Source organism: Eutrema salsugineum, unplaced genomic scaffold (genome assembly GCF_000478725.1).
Source record: "Eutrema salsugineum unplaced genomic scaffold, Eutsalg1_0 scaffold_11, whole genome shotgun sequence".
Classification (NCBI taxonomy): domain Eukaryota; kingdom Viridiplantae; phylum Streptophyta; class Magnoliopsida; order Brassicales; family Brassicaceae; genus Eutrema; species Eutrema salsugineum.
In genome coordinates, this window is record NW_006256901.1 from 970,258 (window position 1) to 985,295 (window position 15,038).

General features: G+C 36.6%; 1 protein-coding gene across 1 annotated transcript; it reads left to right on the forward strand.

Moving 5' to 3' along the window:
• Positions 1-8,944: 8,944 nt before the first annotated feature.
• LOC112089908 lies at positions 8,945-12,822 on the forward strand. The gene is made up of 6 exons (XM_024160771.1): positions 8,945-11,066; positions 11,160-11,508; positions 11,597-11,776; positions 11,857-11,956; positions 12,028-12,418; positions 12,500-12,822. Exons 1-6 carry the CDS (start codon positions 8,945-8,947, stop codon positions 12,820-12,822), a joined length of 3,465 nt encoding a protein of 1,154 aa, XP_024016539.1.
• The last annotated feature ends 2,216 nt before the right edge of the window (positions 12,823-15,038 follow it).

Consider the following 15,038-nt stretch of genomic DNA (forward strand, 5'->3'; position numbering starts at 1 on the left):
TTACTCTTTTTCATGTGCTCGGTTTTGTCCCAATGGGTTTTCCGGGTAGAGGTTTTAACGAGGGTATGGGCTTAGATTCCTTTCCCGGCCCAAACTCATGAAGAATTCCAAAAGTCATCTCGGCTGGTAGTCCAAGAGTCAGTCAACATAGTCAAGGCAGCCGAGGAGTCAGTCCAAGCTTTATTTATTTCGATCTTAGCTTCATTTAATAAAATTATCTTTACCGAGTATGGCTTTTCGCCTGCTCCTTCCCCTATATAAACGATGTAGAGATCCCAGATCTCATTCATTCACTTTTTCCTTAATAAAATTCTCTCTTTTGTTCTTCGTGAACTTTTTCTGATTACTTGGTGGTTAGCCATTGATCATTTTCGGTTGATCAAGTGTCGTTCATTACACTTGACGCAGCCTTCACCCAGTTGTCTCGTTGGGACGTTCAAATAGTTAAAGGGGCTTAGGGATTTTCGGGAACTTAGTTCTCACGCCTTAATATCCTTTTTCCGCGGATCCAATCAGCCAGCTTAGTCGCCCTCTTGTTTCAAGCCTTTCACCGTGAGTTTGGGCCTAAGGATCTTCGGGTTTCAACACACCCCTTAGCATCTTCTCCGTGAACCCGTTTGAGGTCAAGGATCTATCAGCCAAATCCGATCAAGAGTGTGATTTCCTTGGAAAGATCGTATCACCTTCCTTATCCGTCACCCGAACCGCAGACAGAAGCTTTCTACCAAGAACGATTTCCATCTTGATTATAGCGATTCCCAAATTATTTGGAACAAGCCTTGACCTTTCTGTATACAACGGGTCACCAATAGCGGACCCAATGACGCTAAGACCCTCCAGAGTATACAGAGCAGGCGAGACATTACGAAGAACGATCCATACCGGAGCAGAAAGAAGCTTCTTTGGAACCAGAGACACTGTCGGAGACCATTCCACGACAGAGAAAGCACAGTTTCCAGCTTGCCAAAACCCAACATTCAAGACCCATTTTCTGGTGTCTTCAGAGGGAATGAAGATGAGGCAAACACAAGGAGAATAGACCTTAACCGAAATCCTTCCATGAGTTCCCCAGATAGGATTCAGATCTGCAAAAATCCGAGCCGCAGAGGGAGGAGAGCCATGGAAATAAGCCACCACATGATCCTTCCAGAGATCTGCAGCCTTGAGAGAAACTGAATCTGGGGCCAATACTGTAGGAGTACCATCCTCCATAAACGATGTAGGGAGAGCCATTTTCTTTAGGTTACGAAGAGAGGAGCCGAACCTATTTGCCCAAAGAGAAACAGGGGAGCAGCCCGAAGAGGATGCGGTAGCTTCCACCGGTGAACCCTCTTCCAAAACAGGAGAAGACAAAATTGCGTCTTTAACCACAGGATCCTCGGGAACTGAAACTGAAGGACCCGCCGAGGTACCCAACACAGGCACAATCAAAGCGGGCTTCTGAGAAGAGGTAGAATCCTGAACAGTATCATGGAGGAGAGGATCAGCCGAAGGAGCCATCGATAGAGAGACCAACGGAGAACCCCTAGGCATGACAGCTAACAAATCGTCAGAGAACGAAGGCCGAACCAGATCCGGCGGAATATCAACTGGCACCGGCGGCTCCAGGGCAGCCATGAGGGGAGAAATGAAAAGGAGGGAGAAAGACAGAGATTCTCGCCGGAGGCGTGAGGCCAGCCGACGACGGCAAGGGAAAACCTAGATCGCCTTTTTTATCACCAGGAGAAAGAAAAGAGCTTTTTTTCAGTATCATGGTCCCCATTTCAAATATCTATAGTGTTAAAAGAAATAAGCAAGACTAAAACAATAAATTTGAATAATGGGAGGATTACTGTCGTAACCTAAATGTTAGGTAAAATTAGCAAAACAACCTAACATTCTCGAAATAACCAGAACAACATTGCTTTTTAAAAAACCCCATTTTACCCTTGAGACGCTTTGATGACAAAAAACGTATTTACGAAAATGCCATTACTTTTTTTTTTCCACGTCAGCAGTACAAATCATGCGTCGAGAATTAAATCTACCATCCTTTATAATAGATTTAAATTTTCTGATAGATTTATATAAATATTGGTAGACATAATTTTTCGATGATAGATTTTTTCCGATGTTGGTAGACTTGTTAAATGTTGGTAAACTTATGTTGATAGACTTATTTTAATCGTTTGGTAGAGTTAATTTTGTTGATAGACATATTTGATTGTTGATAGACTTGTTTGTCTTCAAAGTAGATTTATTTTCGTGTTGGTAGATTTAGTGAGTCTAAGTTGACTTTTCGAAGTTCTATTGACCAGAATTGGTAGACTTGTTACCTCTAATGATAGACTTGTTTATCCTGAAGATAGACTTATATGAGAAGATATTATATCTACTACAGTGTTATTTTTTTTGTTATGATAATGTTGTTTTATTCATGGTAGACTTACTTAAAAATAGTAGACTTATTATGGAGAAGTAGACTTATTTTCAGTTAGGTAGACTTAAAATTCAGTAAGAGGTTTTAGATGTGTGATAGATATATTTGAGTATGTAATAGATATATTTGATATCGATAGACATATTGGCCAAAAATAGATATATTTCACCCTTATAATAGACATATCCTTCTTTTGGGAACGTCGATGTTGGTAGACTTATTGAAATGTTGATAGACATATTGAAAATTGATAGAGATATATACTTTACAGAAGGGTAGACTTAATAATGTGAAATGACAACTTTGTCCAGCAGTTATTATCGAATTTGTTGTCCTAATCACCGCATCCAACTATACTAGGGTAGACGCCGCCATCCTCTCTTTGCCTCTTTTGCTGTTTTTTTCTTTGTACTTCATCCTCTATCATGTCTTCTTCATGCATGGTCGAGATTTTTTTAGTATGTGGGAAGTGAGAATTCGCTAAAACTCGATATTTGTTTTTGGTTGATAAGAGCAAAGGATGTCGAGTTGTAACTGTTGATTGGGAAATCGAGTATGGAGATTTTAGACAAGTCGTCTACGAAGATCTGGGTTCAGATCAGCGCCGTTTTGATATTCAATTCAGCTATATGTGAATAGCAAAACTCAAAAATCTCATACGTGATACAAGTCTATCATATACAACAATACAAGTCTATCATATACAACGATACAAGTCTACCATATCTAAACCTATTCGAATAGCAAAACTCAAAAATCCCATATGTGATACAAGTCTATCATATACAACGATACAAGTACACATCATCGCCAATAGCCTCCTTCAACTTCCCGAATTCAGTCAGGTGGGTGCCATAATTGAAGCTATGCTCTTGCAAAGGTGACTTTCTTGGCTGAAACATTCTTGGTGGATAATCATTTGAATCACTGGAAGAAGCCATCTGTGGAAAATAAGAGATTTTTAAAAAAGTCTATGATACATTACCAAACAAGTCTATCATATACACCAACAAATCTATCATACATACAATATATATCACAAACAACTCTACCATATAATTAAAGTAAACAATGCAACTTAAGACCAAAATAAAACAACTCTACCATTCGGTTTTAACAAACATGAAACAAATCTACCATTGGGTTTTAACATACATGAAACATGAAACAACTCCATCATTCATTTATATCAACGAACCTCAAAAATTAGAAACGAACCTATCCGAATAGCAAAACTCAAAAATCCCATATGTGATACAAGTCTATCATATACAACGATACAAATCTATCAAATATAATATATATCATATACTGCAAAAACAAGTCTACCAAATCCATCACTTAACAAAAATAGATATATCGACTAAGTTTATAAAAACTCACATGTAACCCTTCGACAATCCACCGTCGGAACCACCGCCGAACACCTGTTTCCTGCAACACCCAAAAAAATAGGGTTACAGATTTCCTCACCGCCGTAGGTCCGTTCCCGCCTGTATCTTGTCGCTGACAGCCGCAAAGACGGAGAACAGTGACGGAGGCAAAGACCGCGAAAAAAATTAACGAAATATAAATGAAAACAAAAAAAAACGACTTACCGGAGATGATGAAAGCACTGGTAAGAACGACGGAGGATAGGAGACAAACTAAAACACCGAGGATCTGTAGATTCTTCGTCATCGTGGGAGAAGAAGGAGGAGCAGAGAGTCGAAATCGCCTCTAGGGTTTTTTCGGGGAGGGAAATAAACTGAAATGACGGTTTATTTTTCATCCCTCAATTAAATCCTATTTTCCAAATTTTGATTTTTTTGTATTTTTGATATATTTATGTATATATATTATATATTTAGTGAAAATTCCTCAGACTAACCTTTAAGGTTAATGAAATGACAAACCTAACCTAACATATTGAAGGGCTTACTAGACTAACCTTATAAAGTTGGTTTAAGTCCATTTTATCCAGATGTTGAATATTATTACGAAAATGCCATTATAATTTTTTTTTTTTCGAAAAACTTTAATTTCGAAAAAAACTTTTTAAAAAATCAAAATTTTTTTTGACGAAAAAAAACATTTTTTTAAAACGAAAAAAGCAAAAAAAAAAAACAAAACCAAAAACTAAAAAAAAAAACCCTAATTCATCTTCTTCTCTCTCTCTTTCTCCTGCGCCGTTTTTTTTTCTCCCATGGAGCTGCTCTTCTTCATAACTTGGCAGCCTCCATTTTAACGCAGCTTTCTCTTCACAGCTTTCCTTTTGTTTCACAGATCCACACAGATCTTGCCTCAATCGCCGTTCAGAAACTTGTTCAGGTTTGTTTTTTTTCTCATATATCCTCATTTTTCTTATTTTTTCTTCTTTCTTCTTTGTCTTCCTCTTCCCTTCGTCTTCCTCTTTCCCTTCGTCTTCTACTTTCTGTTTGGCGGAGGAGGAGTTTTACTGTTGGTGTTAGAGATCTCGGAAATATTGGCACGACTCTTAAGCGGCGTTCTCGCCGCATCGCGCACAACCGCACTGGACAGATGTTGTTTCGAAGAAATGGTGGTGTCCCGGAGGTTAACGGCGGCGTAAGTTTTTTTCTGTAAAACCCGCAACCCTAATTTTTTTTGTTTCAGGTAAGTTTGGTAGATATATTTGGAAAACGATAAGTAGTTTGGTAGATTTATTGTATTTTTTTGTTGTAAAGTTCATAATATGTGATGGTAGATTTTTTTGAAAAACGATATGTAGTTTGTTAGATTATTAGTTATTTGATGGTAGATATTTAGAAAACGAAATATGGTTTGGTAGATTTATTAGTTATTTGATGGTAACATTATTTTAGAGTAAAAACGATGTCATTTGGTAGATTTATTAGTCATCTAATGATAGACTTATTTGTAAAACGATGTGGTTTGGTAGATTTATTAGTCATTTAATGGTAACTTATTTGAAAAATGATTTGTGTTTGGTAGATTTATTAGTTATTTATGGTAAATTTATCAGTCGTATATATTTGAATTTTATAAACGAATGACAGTATTTGTTTATTTTTTTCTGACAGATTATGGGCTTTGCCATAGTGAACAAATCTTTGATGGGATATCCAGTATCGATCCGACATGTTTTACTATGAATTGTAGATTTGCATTTGGTAGATTTGTTTTGAAATAATGGTAGATTTATTATTAAATTGATGGTATATCTGTATTTTGAATTTGTAAAAATGATAATTAGATTTTAAATGATAATATTGTTGTTTTCAAATTATATTTGTCGTAAAACATTGACCCAGACATTTTCACATTTTTACCATATTTGCTAGTAATGTTATTATTCAATTTAATTTATTATTTACTTTCACTATGATATATATCATAACTGATAAATTTTAATCAAAACACATGACTAAATCATTTGACATGTGATGTTGTAAGAGTTTATGTAAATAGAGTTAAATGTAACAAATATCAAAAATAAAAATAAAAAAAATCATTAAGTTAAGAGATGGTTATTACAGATATGATATATATGTTCAAAGTTAATATGAAAAGCAAAGTTATCTTAGAGAAAATATATATCATAGAAAAAATATTCATGTTAGAAATTTTTGACCATTGATTATGGCATCTATATCGTAAATAGTAATACCAATAATCATTTGTGATCGAATCACAGTTAACCGACATAATCTTAGCAAACTCATGCAAAGAAAACGTTAATGGTAACAAAACCAACTCAAATATAACCATGGAACAAGTCTACCATATGTATGAAACTTGTTTAACATACGACACTTCAAAACAAGTCTACCACACCTCTGGTTTTTTCGTAGATAGGACAATACTTTTAGGACAAAAAAGTAATTTCAATCCATAAAGTCAAATCTCTGCCAAACATTAACAACTAAGTCTACCTCAAGCATGAAAAATAACTCTACCATATATACAAGTCTACCATAAGCACCTCATATGTCTACCAGATCGAGGTTATCTTTGTAAATACCAAACTTAATTAGTCTACCACATGATTATTATAAGAAGTCTACCATACGTACGATAACTCTACCAGATTACATAAACTCTACCAAACAAACAAACATATCTACCAATATTCTGTAAGTCTACCTCATGTAACAAATAATCTACCACTCACATGAATAAATTTTACTTGAATTTAAATCTACCACAAAACAAACATATCTACCACAAAACAAATAAATCTACCAACATTCTGTAAGTCTACCTCATGTAACAAATAATCTACCACTCACTGGAATGAATTTTACTTGAATTTAAATCTACCACAAAACAAACATCTCTACCACAAAAGCGAAAAATCTACCAACAAGATATAACTCTACCATAAAACAGATATATCTATCATCACGTATTGACACATAAATCTACTGCCAAAGGATATAAGTCTACCAACTCAGAAAATAAATCTACTTCATTGTCAATAAATCTACCGAGAAAGTCAACTATGCGAGAAAGTCAACGCTTTCTTTAACAAGTCTACCAACACCTTTGACAAGTCTACCATTCATAACAACAAATCTACCGAAACATAATAAATCTACCTCTCATCGTCAAAACTCTACCAAGATAAGTCTACCAACATTTGTAAACTCTACCAACTCTCGAATAAATCTACCATCGACCTAATAACTCTACCGACAAAATTTTTGCGTTGACCAAAATTTGATAAGTCTACCGTCAAAGCCTGGTAGACTTATCAAATTTTCAGCGTTATAATCTGCCTACATGGCATTAAAAAAGTAATGACATTTTCGTAATTAGGTTTTTTTAACAAAGGCAAAAAGGGTGTTTTGGGTATGCTAGGTTAATTTTGTAAAAAAAATAAAAGTGCGCCAAACAAATAATATAGATACTTTCTAAGGTTAGTGTAGTGATCCTCTCATATATTTATGTATATAGGTCTCATATATTATACATTTATGTATATATTTATGTATCAATTAAATCCTATTTTCCAAATTTTGATTTTTTTTTTGTATTTTTGATATATTTATGTATATATATTATATATTTATGTATATAAGTCTCATGTATATTGTATATCTGTGTATAATCATGTATTTACGAAATTTAAAAAAAATCAACAAAAACAGTTTTTTTTTATGTAAGGGACCTTAATGTCTATTTTCTGCTGATAAGGTTAGTGTAGCAAAAATGTAAGGAAGCTAGGTTACATGAGCAAACTGACCATTTTATAAAATCATTCTAATCAATATTCTCTTGAATAATTTGTAAGAAAAAAACATTATAGACTTATGGTCAGGGTTTTCACTAAAAAAAAGCAGCCAATTTTTGTCACGCTAATATCCGTCACTATAAAAGTTTAAATTCACTGTGAAAATCTATTAACAATAACAAAAAAAAAAAAATTTGTAACAAGGGTTAAGAATAACAAAAACAACTTTTGTTCCGTCTTTAATTGTTCGTCGCTAGATAAAGTCATGAAACTAATAAAATAAGTTGATCCTGTACTAAAAAAATATTGAAAATACAGTATCGAACAAGAGATGCAAATACCATTGAAAATTCAACGTTGGCGAGAGTTATTATATATATGTAATAATTGGCAAGTGAAAAAAATTTATTAATTGTAGGAAACAAGAAACTTGCGCAAAGCCGGGGTACTTTATCTAGCCTTTGTAGAATAGAAACACAAACATTAACGCACGTACCAAAATAATAAGAGCCAGATTTTGCAGAAAAGAAGATAGGCAATTAAATTCGATTCTCCAGAGATTTTGGGATTAGTATAAATTCGTATGAACTTTAGTTCACTTGACCAAAAAAAAAAAGAACTTTAGTTCATAATGAAATGATCCTATTACCAAATAACAGAGTTCTAGTTGTGAAAGATTTATTAGTTTATTAATAAACATTGATTACAAATGCTGAAAGCGAGTTCAATAACAGAGAAAAAGAGGAAATATATATAATTTACGAAAACAACAAATTGAGGTCCCATATTATATATATATAGCGATCTTCAGATCGAAATACTATACACATGTAAAATGTGACACTACAAGAAAACGGAGATGTACCGACTCAATCTTGCGACTACATATGTAGTCGTTAAATATACCGACTACATAGCGACGGAGTTGCGACGTTTTTGCGACTAAACAAAATTCGTCGCAAATCGGTCGCCAATGTGCGACTAAATCTTTCAGCCGTAACATAGTCGCAAATTTACGACTAACTTACGACGTCACCGTGGTCATAACACTGTAGTCGTAAAAAAGTCGGCACTTTGCGACTAATTTGCGACATTTGCGGCGAATCGTAAAATTAAAAACACGTGTATCATATTTCGTGGTTGTTGTACCTAATTTTAGCGACTAAATGTTAGTAGTCGCAAAGTCGTTGCAATTCAGACACATTTTAGTCGCAAAATTATCTATATATACAAGTTTCACAAGTTTCTTCTCTTCATTCGGATATATCATAAACAAAAAACAAGAACTTAAAAAAAAAATTACAGAGAGAACAAAACGAGTTGTCAACAAAATGTCGGGAACTTTCAATCATAGAGAGTGGATGTATAACCGGATCGATGAAGAGACGGAGAATTTCTCGACTGAGTTCGTAGAGGGAGTGGAGCAATTCATGAATTTTGCAAATAACCAGCCTTTAGCACAAAACAATGGCGATAAGTTTCACTGTCCTTGTAGTGTTTGCAAAAATGACAAATTTATGCCGGGAAGAAGAATTTGGAATCATCTCTTTAGTAAAGGATTCATGCCGGATTATTATATTTGGTATAAGCATGGAGAAGAAATCACTATGGATTATGGAACTAGTTATGCTAATACAAATCATTTAAGTGGGAGTGAAGAAGATATGGGCAATGTAGTAGAAGATAGATATGTGGATATGGTGAATGATGCATTTCCTGGTAACTATCATCATGAGCATGATGATAACTATCAGAATGTAGATGATAGTTACCAGAATGATCAAGAACCGATACGTAACCATCCCGAAAAATTTTACAACTTGTTAGAATCTGGGAAAAAACCATTATACGATGGTTGTCGTGAAGGTCACTCGCAGTTATCCTTAGATGCTCGGTTCATGCAAAATAAGGCAGATTATAACATGAGTGAAAAGTCTGTGGATGCATGGGCATCTTTGTTTACAGAGTATTTGCCAGATGGAAATCAGGCAACGGGATCACATTACGAGACAGAGAAATTGATGGGAAATTTAGGTCTCCCATATCATAAAATTGATGTTTGTATCAACAATTGTATGATCTTCTGGAAAGAGGATGAAATGTGGGAGGAATGTAGATTTTTTCAAGCACCAAGATATAAGCCTAACGAAGGACGGCGATCACGAACAAGAATACCATATAGTCGTATGTGGTATCTTCCTATTGGCGACAGACTGAAGAGAATGTATCAGAGCAAGAAAACAGCAGCGGCAATGAGATGGCATGCAGAGCACCAGTCAAAGGAAGGAGAAATGTGTCATCCTTCTGATGCTGCAGAGTGGAGATATTTTCAAGATATACATCCCCGATTTGCCGAAGAACCCCGTAATGTTTATCTTGGACTATGTACAGATGGGTTCAATCCTTTTGGCATGTCTCGCAATCATTCTTTATGGCCTGTTATCTTGACTCCTTATAATTTACCCCCTGGTATGTGCATGAAGACAGAGTACTTGTTCCTTACAATATTGAATTCTGGGCCAAATCATCCGCGAGCTAGTCTAGATATCTTCCTCCGACCACTTATCGAAGAGTTGAAAGAGTTATGGACAGTTGGAGTTGATGCGTACGATGTATCTTTAAATCAAAATTTCAATTTAAAAGCTGTGCTGATGTGGACGATAAACGACTTTCCAGCGTATGGTATGTTATCAGGATGGACGACCCATGGTAGATTGTCTTGCCCAATTTGTATGGAAGACACAAAGGCTTTCTATCTGCCAAATGGAAGGAAGACGTGTTGGTTTGATTGTCACAGAAGGTTTCTTCCTCAGGGTCATCCACTAAGAAAAAATAGAAAAGACTTTTTGAAGGGCAGACATGCTATGAATGAGTGTCCACCAGAGTCTTTGAATGGTGAGCAAGTTTATACCGAGCGAATACAAGCTGTCAAGCCAGCGAAAACGTGGGAGTGTGGTGGAAACGGTCATGAAAAAAAGATGCCTGGATACGGAAAGTGGCATAATTGGCACAAAGAAAGCATCTTTTGGGAGTTGCCGTATTGGAATGACCTTAATCTCCGTCACAGTCTTGATGTGATGCATATAGAGAAGAATTTTTTTGAAAATATCATCAATACTCTTATGAGTGTGTTGGGGAAATCTAAAGACACAATCAAGTCAAGATTGGATATAGAACAATTCTGTGATCGAGCGCATTTACATGTTGATGCAAATGGTGTAGCTCCTTTTCCTGTATACACATTGGAAGTAGCTGACAGAAGAAAATTATTGGAATGTGTGAAAATGGTACAGTTCCCTGACGGTTATGCGGCAGACTTAGCGAGTTGTGCTGACATAGAGAATGGGAAATTTTCAGGCATGAAGAGTCATGACTGTCATGTTTTTATGGAGCGACTAATTCCATTTATCTTTGCAGAACTCTTAGATCAAAATGTCCATCATGCATTATCAGGTACTTATTAATAATTCTAAACAATTATTTCAGTTAACTATATATGATTATACATATTATTTTCAATTAACCATTTGATGCTGATTTCTGCAGGGATTGGAGGGTTCTTCCGTGACTTATGTTCTAGGACTTTGCATAAAGACCGTGTCCAACTTCTAAAACAGAACATAGTTCTAATCTTGTGCAATTTGGAAAAGATTTTTCCACCATCGTTTTTCGACGTGATGGAGCACTTGCCTGTACATCTCCCTTACGAAGCTGAATTAGGAGGGCCTGTGCAGTATAGGTGGATGTATCCTTTTGAAAGGTTTTTCAAGAAGTTGAAGGCAAAAGCAAAGAACAAAAGATATGCATCAGGGTCAATTGTTGAATCATATATCAATGATGAAATAGCTTATTTCACAGAGCATTACTTTGCTTCAAATATTCAAACGAAATCCAGGTAAACACTTAATTGTGTTTAAACATGTAATTTATGTCTCACATGCCCACTTTGACTAATGTGAGCTAGTTTTGACTTGTTTGGTCAGGTTAACAAGATTTAATGAAGGTGAAGTCCCCGTATACGATGTCCCTGGAGTTCCTGATATATTTACTCACATAGGTCGTCCTAGTGGGCAAATGCATGAAATATGGCTTTCAGAGAAAGACCATCAAATCGCACATGCTTATGTTTTGCGAAACTGTGAATATTTTCGGCCATTCGAGAGGTATGTAAGCTAGTTTGCAAAATTAATGTTTTCAAAAAATCTAATACGATTTTTCTTATCAAAATTGGTGTAAAATGTAGTATGCTCGAAGATTACATATCCGCAAAATATTCGGGACTCTCTGAGAAAGAAGTTTCTGCAAAAAGAGCCGATGAATATCCTTCATGGGTGAAAGAATATGTAAGTCGAACTACTTTTATAACTATGTGTATATTATATTGAAAGATATTAATCTTTTGGTATACCTGCAGGTAACTTACTGGAATGCTACACATCCTTTTCCTGTGTGGGTTCAAGAAATGGTGCACGGCCCCGTGAATAGGGCCAAAACCTGGCCCATTTACTTCACAAGAGGATATTTGTTTCATACGAAAAATCATGGTATGGGACGAAAGACATGTAACTATGGAGTATGTGTTCAAGGAGAAAACTATACTGATTCATCTGATGATGCTGATTTCTACGGGACTTTAACTGATATCATACAACTGGAGTATGAGGGGATGGTAAATTTGAAAATCACACTTTTTAAGTGTGACTGGTATGATCCTGTTATTGGTAGAGGCACCCGAAGGGGCAATGGCGGCATCGTTGATGTTCTTTCATCCAGAAGATACAATAAGTATGAACCATTTATTCTAGGTATGTATGTTCTCCTAACAAAAAAAATATATTTATTATAAGATATACATATTGATACTTCTAATATTTGATATTGCACAGCTTCGCAAGCAGATCAAGTTTGTTTCATCCCGTATCCATACCGGAAGAAACCAAAGCAATTGTGGCTCAACGTTCTTAAAGTCAATCCGAGGGGAAATATTTCAGGAGAATATGAGAACAAGGAACCAGTTATTTTGCAACAAACATCTGATGATCCGGTACTGCTGACAACAATTGAGGATCTCGTAGTCGACAACCGAGTACACGGAGTGAACCCAATAAATCTTGATTTCGATGTTGGAGATGCAGAACCAGATGATGAATTCCAATGTAATTTATCGTCTTCGGATGATGATGATGAAGAAGAAGAAGACCTATACTAAAACATTATGTAATTTATGATGCAATATTTTTCATATTTGGCTTAACTATTATGTTTAACATCTAAATAATGTGATATCATTTGAAACATATGTTAGCCACTGATTTGCGACTAAATAAAGTGTTAGCCACTGATCTGCGACTAAATAAAGTGTTAGCCACTGATTTGCGACTAAATTACGACTAATAGGCCCATTTAATTAACGACAATTTTAGGCCCAATTAATTACAAAGCCCGCCTAATTTTCCCAAAATCTAAACCCAAATTCCCCCAAATTTTCAATCTTTTTTTGTTTCCCCAACTTTCCCAAAATTTCCCCAAATCCCCGAGCCAAATCCCTAGAATTTTCCTATCTCTTTCCACATTTCCCCCAATCTCCCCAAATTCCCGAAATCAATCTAACTCTCTTCCGATAAACCCTAACTCTCTTCCACCTCTTCCGATTACTCTACTCTCCGATGGCTGCCGGCAGGAAGAAACAACGAGTAGGTCCACCCGTCACAGCAAAGAAGGTCACCGGCGACTGCTCGAACGCCAGGACTCCGTCGCCTCTGCCGGGTCGCTATGAGTTCACTCCTGCAACCGGAACCCGCTCTCCACCACCACTCGTCCCCTCCTTCTCACAGCCGACGCATGTGAGAGATTACCCACCGCCGACTCAGCTTTTCCAGTCCTCACCCAGTCCACAGCGAAGATCCAACGACTCTCAAGCTCACACCAGCCAACGCAGCTCTCATCAGCCTCACCGTCGGTCCTCTAAAGACCCTCAAGCACGCTCTCCACTCTCGCAACAACGAGCATCACCAGTCTCTCAGCAACGGGCATCACCAGTCTCTCAAGAACGAGCATCTCCAATGTCTCAAGAACGGACCTCTCAATCCTCTCAAGCTCATAATGCTCACACTGAAGAAGCTCATAGTGCTGGTGACGAAGCTTCCTTTCAAGAAGTGTCTGCGAATCTCGATGAAGACCAGCTGAGTTTCCTTAATGACTTGCTTGCGAAGCCTGGCCGTGAAGCATATACAACAGTTCTCTCTCCCATTCCCATGCCGAATACAACGTGGTAGGTCTCTTGTACTTAGTTTAAATTTGTTTCCTTTGTTTAACTTGCTTGATGTCTCTTGCTTTGATGTGTTTGTAGATTTATCTGTTTATGTTTTATGTGTGTATGTGTTTGCAGGTTTGGTCGGGACAAGTCAAAACTTACTCGAAAGATAACCAAAATCTTCACAAACAAGTTTGATGGTGCATTCTACAGCTGGACTTGTGTGCCGAGGGATAGACAGGAGCGATACTTCATTGAATTCGCGGTAATGGATCTCTTTCTCATTTACATTTTTGTTTAGTTATTCAATACTTCAAATAAGCATTGTTCACATACTTATACACATCATCTTCTCTTTTGTTATTTTAGAAAACACATACTTGGGATCCGCTCATCACTGGTGTTGTTCAAGAGAAGTTTGAGAGCATTTGTCAGCAACGCATGAAAGACATGGTGAGCACCTGCAGGACTTCTCGCGTGCAGCCCAACTGGATTCGCGATACGCTATGGAAAGAGATGAATGAGTACTGGGATACTGAAGAAGCGAGAGAGAAGAGTTTGACCACATCAGCGGCTCGTTTGTCTGATCGTGATGGTCTTGGTCCACACGTCCATCTCTCTGGCCAGAAGTCCTACCTGCAAATACAACAAGAGATGGTAAGTTACTCTTTTATTATTCAATTATCTACCTCCTTCATTTGACTATTTTGATTTTGTCATTGCAGGAAGAAGAACTCGGAAGACCCGTGAGTCTTGGTGAAGTTTTCATCAAGACTCATACAAGGCCGGATGGGACTTATGTTGATCGCAAAGCTCAGAAGGTCGCTGAAAGATATAAGGCAAACTTGGAAGCCAAGTTTGCTGACTTGTGGACAGAAAACTTCGGCACTTCTGATGGTGCATCTCGGCCAGAGCTATCCATAGAAGAGGATAATGACCTCTTTCTTCAGGTATGATCTTCTTTTTCTTTGCTTTTTGCGGTTTCAAATAATGTTTATGTGTTTGGTATTCAAATGCAATTCTTTTATGGTTTGTGTGTTTGGTATTCATATTGATAGTTTCCTTATGCTTATTGTTTTTGTTATAGAAATTTAGTGCTGTTTTTTTTATTTCTTACTGCAGTCCACTTTCACAAATGAAAGAGGCATTCCTTATGGAGTAGGAAGCCTCTC

Bases quoted from the DNA above. Each gene is read 5' to 3' on its own strand.
- LOC112089908 (XM_024160771.1), top strand. From the start codon at position 8,945: ATGTCGGGAACTTTCAATCATAGAGAGTGGATGTATAACCGGATCGAT. The intron at 11,509-11,596 runs GTAAACACTTAA...TTGTTTGGTCAG, and splicing joins AATATTCAAACGAAATCCAG to GTTAACAAGATTTAATGAAG. The intron at 11,777-11,856 runs GTATGTAAGCTA...TGTAAAATGTAG, and splicing joins TATTTTCGGCCATTCGAGAG to TATGCTCGAAGATTACATAT.